We start from the raw sequence: 19,417 nt of genomic DNA, 5'->3' as shown, positions 1-19,417 counted from the left end.
CATATTTCAAAAAGCAATAAGGCAAATAGTATACTCATTATTTCAAAAAAGTTACAATGGTAGTGTAGGCATACACAGTATAACTTAGTTACAATGCGTGGTACTGTTTCTACTACATAGCCCTATAACTGTTTTATTTCTACATAATCCGAGATTAAACTGGGGTTCCAGGTGAACAACAAAACCATCCTTGTACCACCGTTTACCACTAGCAACAGTTCTTCAGCAGCAGCAGCATCTGTTCTGCCGCCTGGATCACGTTCATGCTGAGGGAAGTCCACAAATCAAAGTTCAGAGATTAAACACTGTCATACTTGTGAAGAGCTTCTTCTAGCTTTTGTGTCACTTTTTGAAAAAAGAGTATTTGCTGTTGCAAGAAATGCTGCATCTGTGATTTAAAGTCCCTCACACGAATTTTGTGGAAATGATTGATTTCTGCTAGGGTTGCAAAAGAAATAATGTTACAGCGTTCTTGAATGCCCTCAGCTTTTTGGAGCTCCATCTTCCCCTCTTCCACGTGCCGCTTACTCTCCTTTACTTTGGTAAGGGCTCCTGTGTAAAGAAAACAAAATATGTGAACCAAAATATTTGAACTGTGGCAACAACATAGACTCAACTGCTGTACTTTAACAAGTGATTTAATAACAACAAGGATTTGTATAAGGCTAATTCTAAACGTATTTTTATGTGTGCATATATATGAATGAAAAGGAGTAAAATAAAAGCTTTTTCATATAAAAAAATCACAGAACAGTGAATCTTGTTTAAAAACCGCCTCTTTAAAGTTTAAAAAACACTTCTTTAAGGCTCTAGCTTGCAAAAGTTAGTAAAACATGCCTATTTCATAATCTTAGAAATCAGATGGTGTCCTTCAGAGAATAACTGAGACATACGCCAATAGTGGGAAAAAATGAAAGCACTAGAAAACTACTCAGATCAATTTAAGCCTACATAAACACGAGAAAAATAACCTCACTAAGACATTGGACTTTGTGAAACATGACTTTTCCCAATTTTTGTGAAACATCAAAAGGAGATCTGAATACACAAAATCTTGCCAATACACTGTTCTGCTTTTACACTACAGATACCGCAAAATTAATTATTAAGTACTAGAAAATCTAAAAGCTTATTTCAAAGTCACAGATGTCCAGGTAGACCTAATGCAGTCTTGTAAGAGCTAAAAGAAAAACAGAGCAACAGAATTGACACCACTCCTTCTCCAAACAGCTAATTAAAGCACACACATCCCATGAAAATGAAGTATCACCCAAAACAGACCTACAGCAGACTCATAAAATGACAGAGTACCAAGATATGTCTTAAGACATTCATTTCCTTGGGCTCAAATTCCCATAGAGCAACTTATTTGCCTTAAATATTACACAGATATTTTATTCATGTAACTAAAACCAATCAGACGAATACAGCTTTTATCTTCTCATAAGATGTTAGTGATAAGACATTTTTCACATCCTTTATGATCACGCTTAAGCTACTTGTTCCTTCAACTATCTGTAATGTCTTAACTCTCTTTCCTTTCAGATTACACTTCTTACAGTACACCTAACTACAGTTCACTGTCAAGACTCCCTTTACATTGCCTTGAAGGAATGCTCTTCTGTACTCCCTACAGTGACACTAGCCAGCAAGCCCAAAGAGAAACCTCTCTGCCTAGATATTCCAGGGGGACAATCTCCACTCTGCCTGCTGCAGCAGCAGGTTTGTCTTCTTGTCAGCCTGAATCCACGCACGTAGTAAACACCATTAAACAGTAAAAATGCAGCTCATCAGCAGTAATACTATCCTCTGTCCTCTCCTTCCTGTGCCTGTTTAACAAGGCATTTTGAATGTGCTCCCCCCTGCCCGTCAGCACTCTGACACATCTCCGCAATTCAGATCTGGAGCACGACCTTGTACACGAGCGCGTCGGGGTTTGCTGCAGGCACAGCGGGTTGGGAGGCAACTGGGGAGCACGGCTGCCGCTCACTGCGTGTCGTTCAGGCGCTTCTCGTGTTCCCCTGCCTCCTGTGGCTCACCCCTTGCCCATCTCCAACCCCTCACCAGGCAGCCAGGTTGAATGGAGGGTCAAGGTATGCTCTTACTAGAAACAAGTTAAAATATCAGATGATTTGGCAGCCTTGGGGAAAAACAGTTTGTTGCATTTTTGAAACTAAATGGGGGTTGTGTCTTGGATTATAAATCTGGAATTCCTAAAATCAGGGAAGCATGCGTGACTTTTCCTCATTCAACTCCTAACAACGACTTGTTAACTGTTGCAGGGGGTGTTTTTAATTGCAAACACTAGTAAAATACTTCCTTCGTAATCAGTACTTCTCTACTCTTAAAATCATAATTTTCTTCTTAATTTGCATTTAGGCTGTGCTGTACGTGGCATTTCCTGTCTGCAGCCCTGGTATGAGCTCTTGGTCACCAGCATAAGAAAATCCCCTCTCCGGTGTGACGTACTTGCAGAAAGACCATATGAAATGTTTTCCTTCTCCTTTTTAAACTGTGGCAGGGAGGTTATTAATGAGGTAAGCATAGACCTCAGGCTGCACGGCTGAGGACGCAGGTATTTAAGTGGGTTCAGAGCATGGTCTCTGCCAAAGTGTGTGCCAAAAAGCTGCCTGAAGACCAAGGGCAGCAGCTGTCCTCAGGGGCTGTGAGGTGGTGGCAGGACTCCACGCCCTCTTGGCCACCATGGCATGTCGGTGTCATGGCTAAAAGCTTGGCACTGGCTGCTTCAGCTGATTGACCTCATCATCTCCAGCCTGGCCCAAAAAAACACCACCAAAAAACCTTTTCCCCATGCAGTGGTACCAGCAGTGGGACCATGCCAGAAGATCTCTATTTTCTTCTTTAAGGAGAGAGGAATCTGCGAGGTAGGGCATGATCTGAAAAATATGTAATCCCCTCTTCTGCTTCTTTCAACAAACAAAACCAGGCTTCGCAAAAATTTTCTCTGCATTCTGTGGGCATGGCAGGAATCCATGCACGGCTGTGAAAAACTGAAATCTGTGACTTACTGGAAGCCAGATGGAGCTGGTTAAATAAACATGACAACTCTTCAGTTATGATGTGGGAAACAGCTTTAGATGTTATTTCTAAAATGACCAAACTGGAAGAAAAATACTGAAATTTACAGCATCAGCAGCTGAAAGCATAACTAAGTTCTGGAGCATGTATAAACTTCAAATTATTTTACATCAATGAAAGACATACATTACCAAACCCTAAAGACCTCCAGACTAGACATATTATGTCTTATGCATTTTTTGCCATTAAAAAAACCCAAAAGATTTATAACTAGGGAAAGGAATCCAAGGGGAAAACTTGCAACTATTAACACTGCTCTCTTAATGCATATAAGTTCATACTGGTCCTGTGGTGGAATTTCCTTTAAAACCTAGACAGACTACAACAAGATGTCAGCAAAATATGTCAAAAGATTATACATATGCTTAAGCATGAACTTGTTTGTTTTTCTGAAGTGTCTTTAAATGTTGTGTCAAGTTATTAGTAAAACAATTAATTCTAAAATAACTTGAGAGGGAAAATTTTAGCAGATTTTAGGACAACCAAAGAACCTTCCCCAAATACACAGACAAAAAGTCCATGTGCTTTAAGAAGCAAATGATCATTTGATCTAAAATGTCATTTTTAATTTGTTCGGCATCTACTGAAGTTTGCAAGACTTAGTTCAGTAAATCTTAGAAAAAAAGTGTGGTTAGTTTGCATGGCCTTGCAAGCAGCTTTACTAATAATAACATACCGCATTTCATCCCAAATTTTCTTCAAAAGCTTCTCCACAGCCTTTGTATTTTAATCTACATGAGCAAAACTCTTGAGACAGAGCAGAGTTTCATTGATGTTGAGGGCGAAATGATCCATGCGTGGTGAAAGGGGGGAGGAGGACAGGGTGAGGGAATTGGGGAGCAGAGAGCAGCCCCTTGTGTGCACCCCGGTTTGAAAACAAGGCTCTTGCTCAGAGATGCCCAAGTAGGGTATGGGTCCCATGGTAATCTCTTATGCCTCCCAGCCACAACTCCTAACCCTTCTCACCCCAGGCTGTACACCATGAACACCCCCAGCTCCATCCTCAGTAATCCGTTCATTCCACCCTTGCAGGCTGTTGAGGCTGAACAAGCACCCTCTGGTCTGTAGGTACACCTGCAGAAACATCTCCTGGTATCTTAATTTAATGATGTGAACATTCAGTATTGGTTTGGATAATCCAAAAAAGCAAGATGCATTTAAAAAACAAAAGCATAATTATGGCAGCCCTAGAAAAGGCTAACACACATTTTAGGGAAAAGAAACAGAAGGAGCCACCTCCTAATGCACATTAGCTCAGGGAAACCTCCTGCTGAATACATGTCTGGGGTAAATATCTGCCAACGCACTGTTCCCAGAGGGATGGAATACATAAAAATAAATTCTTTGGGTTTTTTTAGCTCCAGTTCTACAGATTCTGTAAAGTCTTGCCCATGCATTTAAAGTTTCTGGTCTGATGAAAAGACATTGTCAGGAGATCATGTTGAGTGATCAGGACTAGCTTTCAAATAGTGAAGAGGGCCTGGATCAAAGACGCTGCAAAAAGCTGTGCTACATTTATTTCTGTTCTCAAAGGTGGGGAAAGACAGATGTGAATGCTGCTTTTCATTACCCAAAGCCTGATGTTAAACAGACAGTGGTGCTCACTGAATGCTGCGAGGGGCTTAAGAGAAACTCACAGGTTTCAGTGCTTGTTTTGCAGTATGAGATTAGGCAACACAAGATGATGAAAACACATTTAACAAGGAACATTTATAGTAATGTGCTAGCAGCCAAGACGACAGGGACAACCTAAAACTCCTCCTAGAAATTAACACTTCCAAGCCGTAAAACGCACAATACAAACAGCAACTTAAATGGGCCCTGAGGAGTTATCGGGAAAGAAAACAAGTGCATTGAGTCAGTCAGCTGCCCATGTGAAGACCAGGTTGCAATGAGGCAGGAAGAGTTATATACATTCAGGAAAAATAAATTAAAAGAGTTCCTGAACCTGAGAGCACTCACATTTGGGTCAAACAATATATTTTCATATCACCTGCAGTTTTATTACATTAATAAATGCTTTGATATTGTGTGAAGAGTCAACTAAGGATGGGTTTGAATCCATACTTGAAATTGTACTCGCTCTCCCTCCACACTGTAAGTATGTGTAACTAAATATAAACCCATGCTGATGCATATGTGTCTCCAAACTCTGCAACTGCATGGTGTTATCAGCCTGCTAGCAGCCAGCCCTACACTGGTTCTTGATGCTTAGTATACATGACACCAGTCCAAGCTGCAGCCTTCAACATGACCAGAAGGCAAAAGTTTTGGGGGTCAGCTCATGAAGACTGCAATCAAGACTGCTCTTCTTTGTCTCACTTGAAGCGAGGTCTGCTCTGTGCCTGCTACCATGGGCAATAAGAAGCCAAAGAGCAGTAACTGTTAAGGGTATACCATCTTTCCACTACCCCATTTCCACCTCTTCTCAAAGTACCCAAACATCAGCTTTTGAGTGTTCCATACAGCAATCAAGAGTGAAACGTCAGCAGTGTCTGAAGCTACTAATACAAACAAAGACAAGCCAAGCAAAAGGGAATTCTTCAGGCCAGAAGCCCTTTTTGCTGTCTATTTGCACAGTGCTTACTACAGTGGACATCTGTTTCACAGCTGTGTTTGCTCGATTCCTTAAAAACACAGGCAGTAATTACTAATACTGTTCATAATGGTATCACTATTTCTGAAAAATCATTGCTGTAGCAGCAATGATTTAACTGCATGCAGTAATACTGCATATGGGATGAAACACAAGCTTCAGCTCAACACTGCGAGAACAGGGCAGTTGAAGCAGCAGTCTGTTGAAGTCAGGGAGGTCTGCAATTCACAGTCACTCTCAGGAACCTGTATCACCCGTTGTCACAAAGATGATCAAAGGACTGGAGCACCTTTCGTATGAAGACAGGCTGAAAGATTTGGTGTTGTTCAGCCTAAAGAAAAGCAGGCTCCGGGGAGATCTTATTGCAAACTTCCAGTAGCTGAAGGGGGCCAAGAAAGCTGGAGAGGGACTTTCTACAAGGGCATATAGTTATAGGACTAGGGGTAATAGCTTTAAACTGAAAGAGGGTAAATTTAGATTAAACATAAGGAAGAAATTCTTCACTATGAGGGTGGTGAGACAGTGGAACAAATTGCCCAAAGAAGTTGCCGATGCCCCATCCCTAGAAGTGTTCAAGGCCAGGCTGGATGGGGCTTTGATCAATGTGGTCTAGTGAGAGATGTCCCTACCCATAGCAGGGGGGCTGGAACTAGATGATCTTTAAGGTCCCTTCCAACCCAAAACAATCTATAGTTATATGACAAAAAAGGTAGTCCTATAGTTCACCTTGATATATTACAAAGAATGTTATTTTCTGAAACACATTGTTACTGGAGCTGGGGGAGGGTGGGAGACTGAAAGCAGTGAGCTGGATGCCAGCCCAACAGTATGTGCTGTTCCTCATGTGACAGCTCTTTGCCTTTTCCTGGCGGGCTCCAGCACTGCCAGAAGGGAAGCAAGCATGGGCCGGCACACTGCCAGAGACACTGGTCGTGCTGCAGGTCGGAAGCAGTAACCGTTCAGAGGGACAGAAATGTGTCACCTGGCCACCAACTTCTCCAAATACAAACCTGTACTTATTCTATTTGTAGAACATATTTGTAAATGATACTGAAAAGAACAACAGCCATAAAAACAGCAGAATGGGAGAAAAACAGAAGAGGGTGATCATTCTGGCCTTGCCATCAGTGGTAATTGCGGCAAACCAAAAGTGCCATGTTCTTGACGACCACCTTTGAGAAGTCCCCAGCCAACAGGCTTTGGTACAACAGCAAGACCTTGTGTCAAAGTCCAAAGAAGGTTCCTCTCAGAGATGGCTCCCTCATGGGGAAGGACAGCTAGGGTCAGAAAACATTGTGATCTTCAAAGAAACACCCAAGTTTGACAAAGAAAATCTCTCAGCATTTGTACCTCAAATTTTGTGCAAATAAAATGACCTGTGCAATAAACAGTTTTTCATCTTTCTACTATCAGCAAGGTACAAAATAAAACTTGGTGCATTACTTACTAGAATGTAAAACAACTTACATTTCCACACCATTCAGCTGCCTATCACATCAAATGGTCTAACAGGAGGCCTGACATGCCCTTCATAGCATGCTATTGAAGGGAGAGCTTTGAACCAGGCTAAAAACTCCCTTTGCTTTACTTTTATTACAAGACACTGTTCTAATATGAGGCACCATCTCTAAAAGAATGGGAGAAAACACATTCATGATGTTGCTTTCATCAAAGGATGCAAACGCAGAAAATGTAACTAGAATAAATTTTCTCTTTCCTTACCTCCTGGTGAGATTATTTAACTACAGCTCTTTGCTTAAAGTTTTGAAAAGGCATGCCTTTGTGGCCCATATGCATGTAGCACAGTTTTGATTCACCCTCCTTCTGAAAGAAAGACCTGTGGAGGAAACAGCATTATCTCTGCTGCCAGAACAGGCCTGTCTACATGGACATCCCACTTACACCAGATCTAGCAAAGATGTTGTTACAGGATGACTCAAATGACTAATCCAATCAAAAACTGCATTTGGCCTGGAGGGGAGGGAGATGGTGGCTTAGTTTTATCAATGGCTTAGTTATGTGATCCAGCTCAGCCCAGGGCTATACAATCATTAGCTCCCACACAAGGGAAGCTGCAGAAGCACTGCAGGAGATTACACATAACATATTAATCCTACTCGGAAAAGAGCTCCCAAACTTCCCCCCTCAATTCAAAGTGAAACGATGAAATTGTGTATATCAGAATAGAAATCTTACTACATTGACAGGTTATTTGCTTAAGAATGCTCTGAGCACAGGTTAACAGAAGAAGCCTCCACTAAGGTTCTGCAAATTCTTTACATTTTCTGTCCCAGATTTAGCACAGAAAGCAGCATAATGGGAATTTGCCTGAAATTAAAACCAGAAGACTTCTCCAGTAGAGACTGAACTGCATAAAAGAAATGTCACAGAGAAAAAGTACCGTTATAGTAATTAATGTAGGAACGACTTGCTACTTTAAAATCTGGTTTTAAAGAGAAAAAAGCAAGTCATCTCCAACATCAAAGGCAAAATGATGAAATCACTCATTCTTTCTGAAAGTGCCAACACAACAGAGTTTTCAAAAACGGCCTTTTCTAATTCAAAGATGATATTCTTCTCCTTAAGGGTGCAAAACTACTTTAACAATGTTCTCTTTTCCACAGTGAAAGTCAGACATATAAAAATTAAATATATCAAATGGCAATTACTTTAATATTCCAGGGTTTTTCTCTATAGATACACGAAAATGGCTATAATACTTTCAGAATCTGCAGCCTACTAATAGTTTAAAAGTGAGGTTTATTATTTTGTTGCCCATTGCTCAAAAAAACCCAGAATAAAATAATACTATCCTACAAATGAAGGCTCATAAATTACAGAAATGTGTTAACGTCTAGGTTAACATCGACTGACTGCACAATTATTGATGTCAGATAGAATTATTTGTTCTTCCAGTTACCCTGTTGCAAAGCTCATTGGAAGCTGTCACCCAGAGATGTATTCTTCAGTTCAAAATGAAATCGCCTTCTAATCTACACAATTCAGAGATCACACACAAATAAAACAGTCTTTGCTAGAGATTTCAGAAACTTAATTAACTCTAACCTCATCTGATGGTTTTAACATATGCATTGATTTAATTAATATATAACCAATTAACAATGGTGTTAGAATGCACAGTGTCAAATGTCACTCAATTTTAAAGAGCTGCCAGGGTTAATGAATACTATACATGTCTAACTAATTTTTTCTTCAATTTTAAATAGTGTAATATTTAAGACCTGATTAGACCCATTGTTCATACATCTGCTGGTTGGTGTACACACACATAGGAAGAACACACATGGCCAATTTATTTATCCAAATCTACAAGGATGGTAACCACACCCGTGCATGTTCAGAGGCTCCAAAACTCTTGCTACTGAAAATTATTTAAATAATCACATTGGCAATGTGCATTTCAGTTCCAGAGTGTCCCAGAGGAATCTACGAGCTTTGGTCTGCAGCACCTCCAGTACAAACATTTTGCTGGGCCATGCTACACCACAGTGCTACGTAAGCGACAAGCCATAGTTTGCCCTTGAAACAGTTGGTAATAGGACATGAGAGCAAGATGGGAAAATAAACGAAAGAGACATTACAGAATTATCACTTTACTGCACCTACTGCCCTGCATAATCCCATTAATAAAACAAAAAAAGCCCATAGTGCTAGGTAACCACATGTAAAAACTGCAAAATCAGAAGTTTTCCATTCAATCTTGAATCCTGTCATTTTAAAACTAACGTACCTTTAGAAGTATTGTACACACAGTGTTTTAAGCAAACAAGTTTTGCCTGATTCTAAGGCGGTCTGTACTTTTCAGCACTCACATGTACCATTTAAGTATATATGGTACAGCTTCAGCTCACACTGCAGACTAGGGGGACAGAAAGGAGTGAAACTTAAACTAGGCTGGTCACTAGAAACACGGCACATTTGTGCGTTAGAAAGCCAGTCATGTTTTTCAGGGTGGACACACTTGAAAATGTACGGGATTGCAATCTGCAGAAGTACCAAGATGAAATCTTTTAGTGATTTTAAGTACTTCTTACTAGCTTACATCTAAACGGGGCATCAAACAGGCTTTTAAGATAAATCTCTGTTTTTCCAGAATTTAAGTTGGTCTATTACAGTTCAGTTATCATAGGTTCTGAACGCTGGTTTCTCCCAATTAGGATGCTAAGAACAGGCACTTTTCTGCTAGAATGATGCTGCAGACTCTTAACAGCTTTTGTAAATGCCCTGTTGATAATGCTGACTTCAAGACAACAACCTAAATCAGAAATTATGCTGAGCATGCATGATATAAATTAATTTTCAGTAAAACTGGTTAACAGCATATAAGCAGAACTGTCTCCTCTGGATCTACAGAGGACAAATATAAGTCGCAGCCAAAATGAATGTAAGCATCATTATATTAAATGGTAAATTCTTCATAATTTTCTTAAGATTCATGGGATGTGCATGGGCAGGAGAAGACAAGTAACACTGCACATCGATATCCATATACCATTATTGAGAAGCAAGGATAAATGCAGGTTCCACCAACTTTTACATCCCTTCTTTACTGGGGTGCTGTGAAAGACCTGCTTTTGGATGGTAAACCATCATTAATGTAACCAGTTAAAATGTAATATGAAGGCAGAACATGTGAACATTATAATAATACAATGCTATATTAATATTACAGACAAGAAATGATAACATTATACATTGTTATGTTAATTTAAAATTGTAAATATATGGCTTTATTAAATTAATTATTATATAGTACATATTATAATATAGAGAACATATTATAGTTTTATAAAGGCAGAATAGAATTGTCTGCCTTTTCAGAAGGAAGGTATCTGCCTCTTTTGAATTTGGGCTTACATAAAACTGCAAGCAACTTGAAAACGTAGTGTCATTGCCATGATATTTGGTAAAATGGTTCTTTCTTCAATATACTGCCAGTTAGCCAGCATAGCTATTCATGCATATAAAGATTCAAAATGGTACGCCTGGAAAAACTAGAATAGCAAGTTGCTTTTTATCACGGGACAAAAAAAGCAATGCAAACTCCCAATCATAGCATGAATCTGCTTTTCACATTGTTATGAAAGAATTGCATGTAGGCATAAAGAAGGTAGTTCAATTCTTTATTGCTACAGAAGTTGTCCACCCATGATGTGTACCTAACTAAAACAAAGGCTGAAGCCACCACACTTCTTCCTGCTCTGCTACATAACAACCCAAAGTCACTGCCAAGACCTGAACAGGTTGTTTAAATGTATATATTCTGTCACTGATTTAATGAAATTCCAATCCAAAATTTAAAACACTTTTCACTTTTTCTTTTTAAAGTTGTATTTAAATCCTCATGGCCTTCATGAAAGATATAAACAAGATTGTGTAGAAAGTGTTTGCCATTTGTTTGCTCTAGTCTGCTGGTAAGACTCAGGTTTTGGGGGCTAAGCCAAATGTGATTTCATTTTTTATATTAGAATTTTCAAATTCTGTTCTGTTTGAACTAGTCAATTTAAAATAAGCAAGGTACCAGCTGGATGAGTTTATACAGTCTGCACACATTAACTTGGTATTTTAACTGTTCAAACAAAGTCTAACAATGAAGTCATGGAAAGATGCTGGAAAGGCTGAAACATGTTCTTGTTTCAAAGGTGACTTGCAAAACAAAAAGATTGGCCAGCTTGTTTGTTTTTGATAACGTGCTTCCGGGAGCTACCTTCCATTTTCAGTCTACCAATTCTTGTCTTCCCTGTTTGGATGGAAGCCCTTTTAGCAAGACCTGGAGTTCTCTCAGCTGCACGAGAAGGACAATGAATCTTTTCTCACCATCCAGATTCTCCATAAGGTTCAAGCTGAAAAGGTATTACATAGTCTTTGAAATAAAATTACTGCATCTTTCTGAAAAACAATTTTTAATTCTTTGACATCTACACTGTCCTGCTACTCTCTAGCTGGCCACATGGTTTTCGCAGTGGAGAGGGCCTTACTGCCTGCGGTGAGCCACTACTTGTGGTGTGAGCTCTGATCAAACCTCTCGGGACTGTTGGGACTAGATAGGCAGTCTGGATAGACCTTCTGGTGTGCAGTAATACGTGCAGTCTCTCCCATGGGAGGAATAGTTATACTCTTCCTCTGCTACCAGCTGTTTTAAAAAAAAAAAATCACTGGGGTTTTATCAGCTATGAAATGTCTCTCTGTCATCAAATGTGTATGACATCAGGCTGCTGAGTTTCAAAAGTTAACAGAAAAGAAAAAGACATCATGACTGCGTGACTTTTGCTCCTTTAGAAAGATGAGGTAAGAAGAGATTGAGGACAGAATGGAAAAGTCGAAAAATCTCATACGTTATTTAAAGACTCATGCATCTTTTAGGCAGACAGGGCACAGAAGTCCTTTTTTTTTTTTCCTCTTTCTGTTCAATTTTCTTCAAGTAAGGCTATTGCTCAGTTTTACTCTTGTTGTTTACACATACCAAGGAAGCTATAAATTTATGCAGTTTCTAAATGTAAAGTTTCTTTCACATTTTAGCCATCCAAAGGTCTCACTTGCCTTCAGGTTACCTTCAAGTACAGGGAGGTAATATTGGGTGATTCAGCAGTAAGCAGACAATGTTACATCATTGCTGTAACAGCAATGGGGAGGCTGACAGGGCAAAAAATCAACCCATCTGAAGGTTGATTTTTTGGAGCAACCAAAAACCAACTGGAGCAAATTATCCTTTCTCATCAAAGTCCTTAAACAGATGAAATGTAGGTTCTCATCTCTTTTTACCATTGTATGGGTCATCCAGTTAGGATTACAAGCCTAGCTCTTAACCAGTAGCTACCTGAGTTGAACCCCATGGAAAAACCATGTCTGCACAACAAATGTAAAAGGTTAGAAAGTAAGCAAGAGAGAAGAACACTGCTTTAATACTGTGACATAAAATTTTACGTGTACATTTTGACCAGTCTGATTTATTCATGAACACACATACACTTCCTTCCTTCCCCCTGAAAAAAAAAAAAAGGCAAGAAAAAAAAAGCTAAAAATATTATAGAGAGTTCCGGGTTTCAGTGCTGTTTGGGTTTTTAATTTTGATGCATTTCCAGCTGGTATGTTTTTTCACCTGCAATTTTCTACGATATTCTAAAAACACATCCAGCACATTCTTTAAAGCCAATGTCTAGAATTAAGTTTACTTCAGGTAAATAAGACCATTTGCCTTATTTTACTTTTCACAAACAGTGATCAGGAAGCAAAAAGGTAATTCAGATTTCTTTTTTTTTAAATAATTCTCTTAAGTCTTGGCATACAGAGGAAACAGAACTGCTGCCTGCAACTTAGAAAATATTTAGACCACTTTCTCAAATCTGTTTTGCAAAAATCACAACCAAAAGTTTGTCTAGCATTAACATCACAATGTTAAGAAAAAGGAGAAATCTGGAAAGCAGAGAAGAAACAGCAAGTTAGTCAATATTTCTTCTACTCTGAAGAATCACAAGAGGCCAATTATAGTAATTCCTCAAACAAACTTGAAAGAAAGAAACACAAAAACCCGTAACTTCTCTACTCTCACTAAGCAAATATGAAAACAAGATAGCCAGAGAAGCATGTGTATTATCATACACTATCTCCATGTTCTTACATGTGCACAGATTTACTGAACTTGAACTTGCATGGGCCTGCAGTATTTATGCTGAAGATTACTGAAGTCAGGACATCTCACCAGTTGAGTGAAGCTCTAGCAATTAATATTTAGGAATTATTTTGCCAAGAATGCCTAGGGAATTTCCACAAGTACACCCTAAAAACACAGAAAATAAGACATTATCCATTACAGATGAAGACGGGAGGCTGCTTTTCTTCTCAAAATTAAAGCAACTGAATCTAGTATTTCTTGAAAGACTCACCAATTCTGCAAAAGCAAATGACAAAAGTGCAGCTTAGTTTTTGATCCTACTGAACTTAATATTCCTCTTCTACAAATGTTTTGCCAGAGGCTAAAGAAAACTCAGTACAAGTATACATGTCTAACACATTAGGATCTTCCCCTCCAAACAACACAGGTATTCACAGGAATACTTTCACGCAAACCCTTTAGAAGCATTTACCTATGGCAGGGAGGGGAGAGCTAGATTCATACAAGTATTTGGGTGCTTAGATGCTCGAGACACCACTCTGCCATCATCTACACTACAGGTGCCAGCCTTCCCCTAATTGCAACGAAAACTCATAAAACAACAAGTTGTTTGTAAGGAATGTATGCCTAGGGGCTGATATGCTCTGTGCCAGCCAAAGTGGGATGCTCCAATCAAGCATTTCCAGATGGAAGCATGGGGTTTCCAATTCAGTGTTCTTTGCTGTAGGGCTCAATCCAATGAATCATCAGACCTGGACTGGAACACATGCAAAATTGGGTAAGGTCTCTCACAAAGCACCGACAAGTTGATCCTCAACTGGCATGTGGGACAGAAAGGTTCAAGTCTTTCCTCTGCCTCTTCTGGAGCAGGAACTTTAACTCCTTCCCTCACAGAAAATTCCTTAAACACTGGGTGCTCAAGATGAAGGAGGCAGAGGGAAAAGAATCTTTTAAAATCTCCTACTGAAGCCATTACCATTTCATAAAATACTTACAATATTAATGAGATAAAAAAGTTTGAAAATATTCAAACAGTCCATTGGTTCACATGTTTAACACAAGTGACCAAAATTACAATTGCTTTCTGCACACTTCAGATCATGTGTGATGTCCTCAGAACAGGAGGCAGAAAGACCTGGATCCCAGAGCACTTAAAAGCACAACAGTTAACACATTTTCCTGCTGATACACAGACAAAGCAACAGCAGGGGTTATATGGCTTTGGTTCATAATTCTAGGAGAAAAGAAGAAGCCCAAACGGGGTGGAAATTTTTGTCTTTGACTTACAGATTCTCTGTCCTTCTTTTTGCAGAAGTTGCAGAAATTATTTTAAAACCCCTGTTTTTTAATTCTCAGTCCATACTACAAAACACACTTCCAAATTACATTCAGCAGCTGTTCAACTATCTGCAGTAAAGCAAACCCATAACAGGACAATGCAGTTGAATATTCTACCCACAGACATGGGCATGTTTTGGGCTCAGCTGCATTATTTTTCATTCCTTCTCAGGTCTAAGGGAATACAGAAACAGGATCTAGGAAAGATCTTTGTTTTTACCCCAAGTGGACGATATATTTGCACTATGCAGAAAACAAAAGAGAAGTACTCCTAACTTCAGAGTTCATCTTTGTAAAGGCACGGCCATGTAAGCAATGCATCAATCAAGCTGCTGCTTCTACCACTTCTAAGGGCATCCCGGGGTCATTTTACTGCACAAAGAAGTTGTGCACTAGAAAATAAAACACTTGAAGACACACACATCAACTCTATTTTTCAGATGAGCATTATCACCAACAGATACTTGTTTAGTCTATACAGACAATAATAATTCTCAAAAACTGGCAACTATCCCAGAAAGTACACTTAAAAGAAAGCTCTTATGTTGTAAGAGCACCAAACAGTTCATATTTTCATCTGAAGTTTACAATTTGGGGTTGAAAAGTTATACCTCGTCACAAGTAACTCTTAAGGGTAATAAAGCAGCAATATACTGTGTGTAAAAACCACCTTCCTCCCAGTTTTCCTCCAGTTTGCCTGTTTCGTGATGGGAACGACAACAACAAACACGTAACCCGGTTCTAACACTGTTCCTACCATGAACGTGGACACTCAAGAGACCAATCTCTCAAGTCCATGCCATTTTCTGATGGCACGTATGTATCAGGGATAACAGCATGTTAAAGGCAGTGTTAGCCCCGAGTTGCTGGAGCATTAACACCTGCATACAGAGCAGCTGTACATTTCTCCAACCGGCACTAGAGCAGTGCTCTGGCACACTATCAACTCTAACTACATCATGCTCATGCACTGCTCTAGTGGAAGCTCATTTAGATGAGCTTTCCCCGGTTCAGCAAGGTAAACCTAACTAGTATGCACAAATTCAAACAGAACTGTAAAAGAAACAGGGTTGAGCCAAGCACATGTCTTATTATTCCAAATCCTCTCTTCAAAGTCTCTTCTCCAACAATACTGCAGTGAAGAACTCTATATAGCCTCAAAGGTTGAAGATATATTATTTAAACAGTATATATAATCTGCTGGTTTCTTCCACCTAATAAAAAAATTTCTCCCTTTATTTTTTTCCCAGATGTCTACAGAAAATCCTATTATTTGACGACTCACTTTAAAATGCTCTACTCCCAAACATGAGGCATTGCCAAGACCACCCTTCTCTCCAAACTGAAAATAGTTGAAAGCTGTTACTAGAACACAATGCCACAGCAGCTAGCAGAACAACTCCTCAAAGGTTAGGCTGCACACTTTCCCTTTTCTCTTCAAAATAATAATAAGATTAAGTTTCCACACACAATTTTCAAGACTCAACAGCAGAATGGAAATCTGACTTTGATGCAAAGCAATTTTTATGAAGAGCTCACTTTTTTAAATAACCACAAATTGTGCACTTCATACCAACTCTGTTTCCTCAGATGTTCCTAGCAGTAATGCACACTTCCTGGAAGCCTGCCTTTTTGATCTGTTGAAAAAACTTTTCCAACTCTTTTATCATCAAACTCAAGGTACTGTTCCAGATGCAAAAACCTTGGAAATGTCATGTAAGGGCACAAAAGACTGATTGACCGTGAATGACAGTTCAGGCTCTGCCTCCTGGGATGCAGAACACCACTTACTAATCTCCAAAATGATTGTCAATAAAACTCATGCATTTTCTCAGGTAACTGTTACACACATCCATTTCTGCAGAGCACACATGATGTTTTCTTGGTCTCTTTTACAGCTCCAATCCCCACATCCTCCTGATCTTCAAGTTGAAAACTACAGGTAAGGAATGTAATAGTAAAAAGAATGAACAATGGGCTAGTCTTCTCACAATGGTGAAGAATATATGACTATCATTAATTTCACAGCAGGGAAACAATTTACACATATAGTGCTACAAATTTCTATTTATCTGAACAAATGTCACTATTTATATAGCAAATGATTCATTTTTGGAGCTTCTTTCTCTCTGATTGATCACAAAGTGCCATATAAACAGCAACCTGAAGAAGTGTGTTTCAGTTAGAAAGATGCTATAATAATTAACAGATGAGCAACATAATTTATGATAATAAGAGCAAAGGATGAACAATTCCAACTGAGAACACCGTGGCAGACCATTATTCTTACAAAGGCACCAAAAGAGTTTAATGCGTGGCCGAACAGAGAAACCCCAGCAGCTTTAAACATCTCACCTGACTGTCTGACACTGCAAAATGCCCACACCACCATGCAAACCTCAAACAAGGTGGTCAGAGGGGGACCTGCATCTTCAGATTACTTCTTTTTTATTATCTACTAAATCAGAGATTTAAGATATTTCATGTACATCAAAGAGTAATAGATGTTTACATACCACTTGATCCCTAGGGTTTGTAAACAAGTCCATTAATCTTTAATGTATCAGCAGTACAGGCAGCCGTGGTTTCTTTCAGAAATACACAGCCAAACACAGTAACCTCTGACCAGTAAAATTCCCAACTATGTCTAAACTTTGGCACAGAATAAAAATTGTCACTGATGTGTTTTTTGTATTTTTACCAACAGTTTACCTGAGTAAACATGGAAAGATTTAAGCCAAGGCTAGCAAGGATAGCACAGGCCAAATTTAGTGCCCGGTCCCTCTATCTGTGTGCATACCACTGATACATCAAACTTCATAATTTCAGAAAACACGTAAGGGTGTTACCTTTCTGGACATGGATGATGTCTGGAAAGTTGGCCAAATGCCCCTGATACAGCGCTAACAAATCCATCACGGGATCTAGGTCCTGCCGGGGCTGATCTGCAAAGAGGTCCCCAATGGTGTCGTAGGCTTCTGCAGTGAAGGCTATGGCTTGGTTGAGGCCAGATGAAAAGGCCTGCTGGTCCAGCTCAAACGCCTGACTGAGGCACTTAAAGGAGTGCCCCACCTTCTGGTATTCCTTCTTGAAACCAGTGACTTGTTTGCGGGCAAACTCGTTGGCTGTGTGATTAAGCTGCAGGGCACTCTCATCCATCTTCTTTGTGAAGGCTTTGAAGCCATCCACCTGGCTTTCCACCTCCTGCAAGTCCAGGCTGGCCCCAGGGCCCGTGGGTACACTGATGGTCAGGAAAAAATTGGCACCCACCATCTCATCCTTCTCAGCCTTGCGCTTGCCTTGTTTCCAGGCCTTCTCGTCTGTGCTGGGACAGGTGAGGAAGTGCTGGAAGGCATCGCACTGAGCCAGCACGGGGTGGCTGCACATGTGGTCCATCCACCAGGCCAGGCCTTTGCGACGTTTGGAGATGAAGTCCTCCTCAAAGCGGCCAGTGGCTTGCTTCTCTGGCAAGTGGGGCACAGAGATGACAGGGAACTTCTCAGCCAGGCGCCCATAGAGCCAGTCAAAGTGTTTGTAGCGGCGGTGCACCTGCTGCCCGGTATGGCTGGGCACCAGCTTGTAGGCGATGTAGCTCTTCATGCCCTTGAACTTGGTCTGCTTGGTGGGGTCCTCAATGGAGCACTGGAAGGGGTAGGGGTTTTCCTGCCACTCGGGGCCCCGGGGGCCCAGCACCACACACAGCTTGTCCCCATCCTTCACGAAGCCTGACGCTTCACCCAGCACGAAGGCCTCCCCGCCAGACTTAACAAACGTGGAGAAGCGGTTGAGGTTGCGGCTTACCGTGGCTGAGCTCTTGGCACCGCCGCCGCCGGGCGGGTGCGGGTGGCCTGTCGGGTGGCCGCCGCCGCCGCGGGAGCCCAGGGAGAGCTCGGACCGGGTGGACAGGCGGTAGCGGCCAGAGGCCCCACCGCCCGCCGCCTCGTAGTCGGGGTAGGAGCCGCCCAGGGCGCCCGGCTCGTCGGCCACGGTGGAGCTGTCGTCCCAGTCGTCGTCCCAGTCGTCATCGCTGCCCTGGCTGGGCTGGTAGGAGCCGCCGTAGGGCGCCGGCGGGAAGGGGTACCCGGCGGCGGGGGGCAGGGGGAAGGGCTCGGGCGCCGCCGCCGGCGGGGGCTGCTGCGCCGCCGGCTTGAAGGCGGCGGGGGGCGGCAGCGGCTTGAAAGCGGCGGGGGGCGGCAGCGGCTCGAAGGTGGCAGGGGGCGGCAGCGGCTCGAAGCCGCCGGCGGGGAGGTTGGCGTAGCGGGCGGGCGGCGGCGGCTCGGCCGCGGGTGCGCGGATCACCTGCACGTAGGAGGCCGGGAAGAGGCCGCGGTCGCCGCGGCTGTTGACGCCCTCCAACCAGCCCTCGATGTCCTGCTCGCTGCAGAGGCTCAGCACCTCGTGCTCCCGCAGCGAGATCTCGCCCGGGTTCTCCGACCTGAAGTCGTACAGCGCCCGGGCCCGCAGCGCCATGGCCCCGCCGCCCGACCGCCCCCCCGGGGCAGCTCCCCGCCGCCGCGGTGCCGCCGCCCCTCACCGCGCCGCGCCGGCGGGGCTGCGGCAGGAGAGCGGCGCTGCTGCCCCCTGCCTCCGCGTCCCACAGGCGTGGACGCTGCTGCTGCTGCTGCTGCGGCGGGCTGTCTTCCTGGGCTCTGCTGCGCTGCGGCGCGGCCGGCTCCGAGTCCCGGCTTCACCCCGGCGGGCGCGGCAGGGCGCGGGGGCCGGGCCGGCGACCGTCCCACGTCGCCAGTTTC

The 19,417-nt window shown here is 42.1% G+C and overlaps 1 protein-coding gene across 1 annotated transcript; it reads right to left on the bottom strand.

Annotated features, from left to right (window-relative positions):
- Positions 1-298: 298 nt before the first annotated feature.
- SNX18 (sorting nexin 18) lies at positions 299-19,136 on the bottom strand (the record flags this gene model as incomplete). The annotated part of the gene is made up of 2 exons (XM_082012932.1): positions 299-552; positions 17,516-19,136. The coding sequence occupies 2 exons, from the start codon at positions 19,134-19,136 to the stop codon at positions 299-301; spliced, it is 1,875 nt and encodes a 624-aa protein (XP_081869058.1).
- Between the last annotated feature and the right edge of the window lie 281 nt (positions 19,137-19,417).

The sequence above is a fragment of the Phaethon aethereus genome, assembly GCF_964289735.1.
Source record: "Phaethon aethereus genome assembly, chromosome: Z".
Lineage (NCBI taxonomy): Eukaryota > Metazoa > Chordata > Aves > Phaethontiformes > Phaethontidae > Phaethon > Phaethon aethereus.
This window is presented reverse-complemented; position numbering and strand designations above follow the sequence as displayed.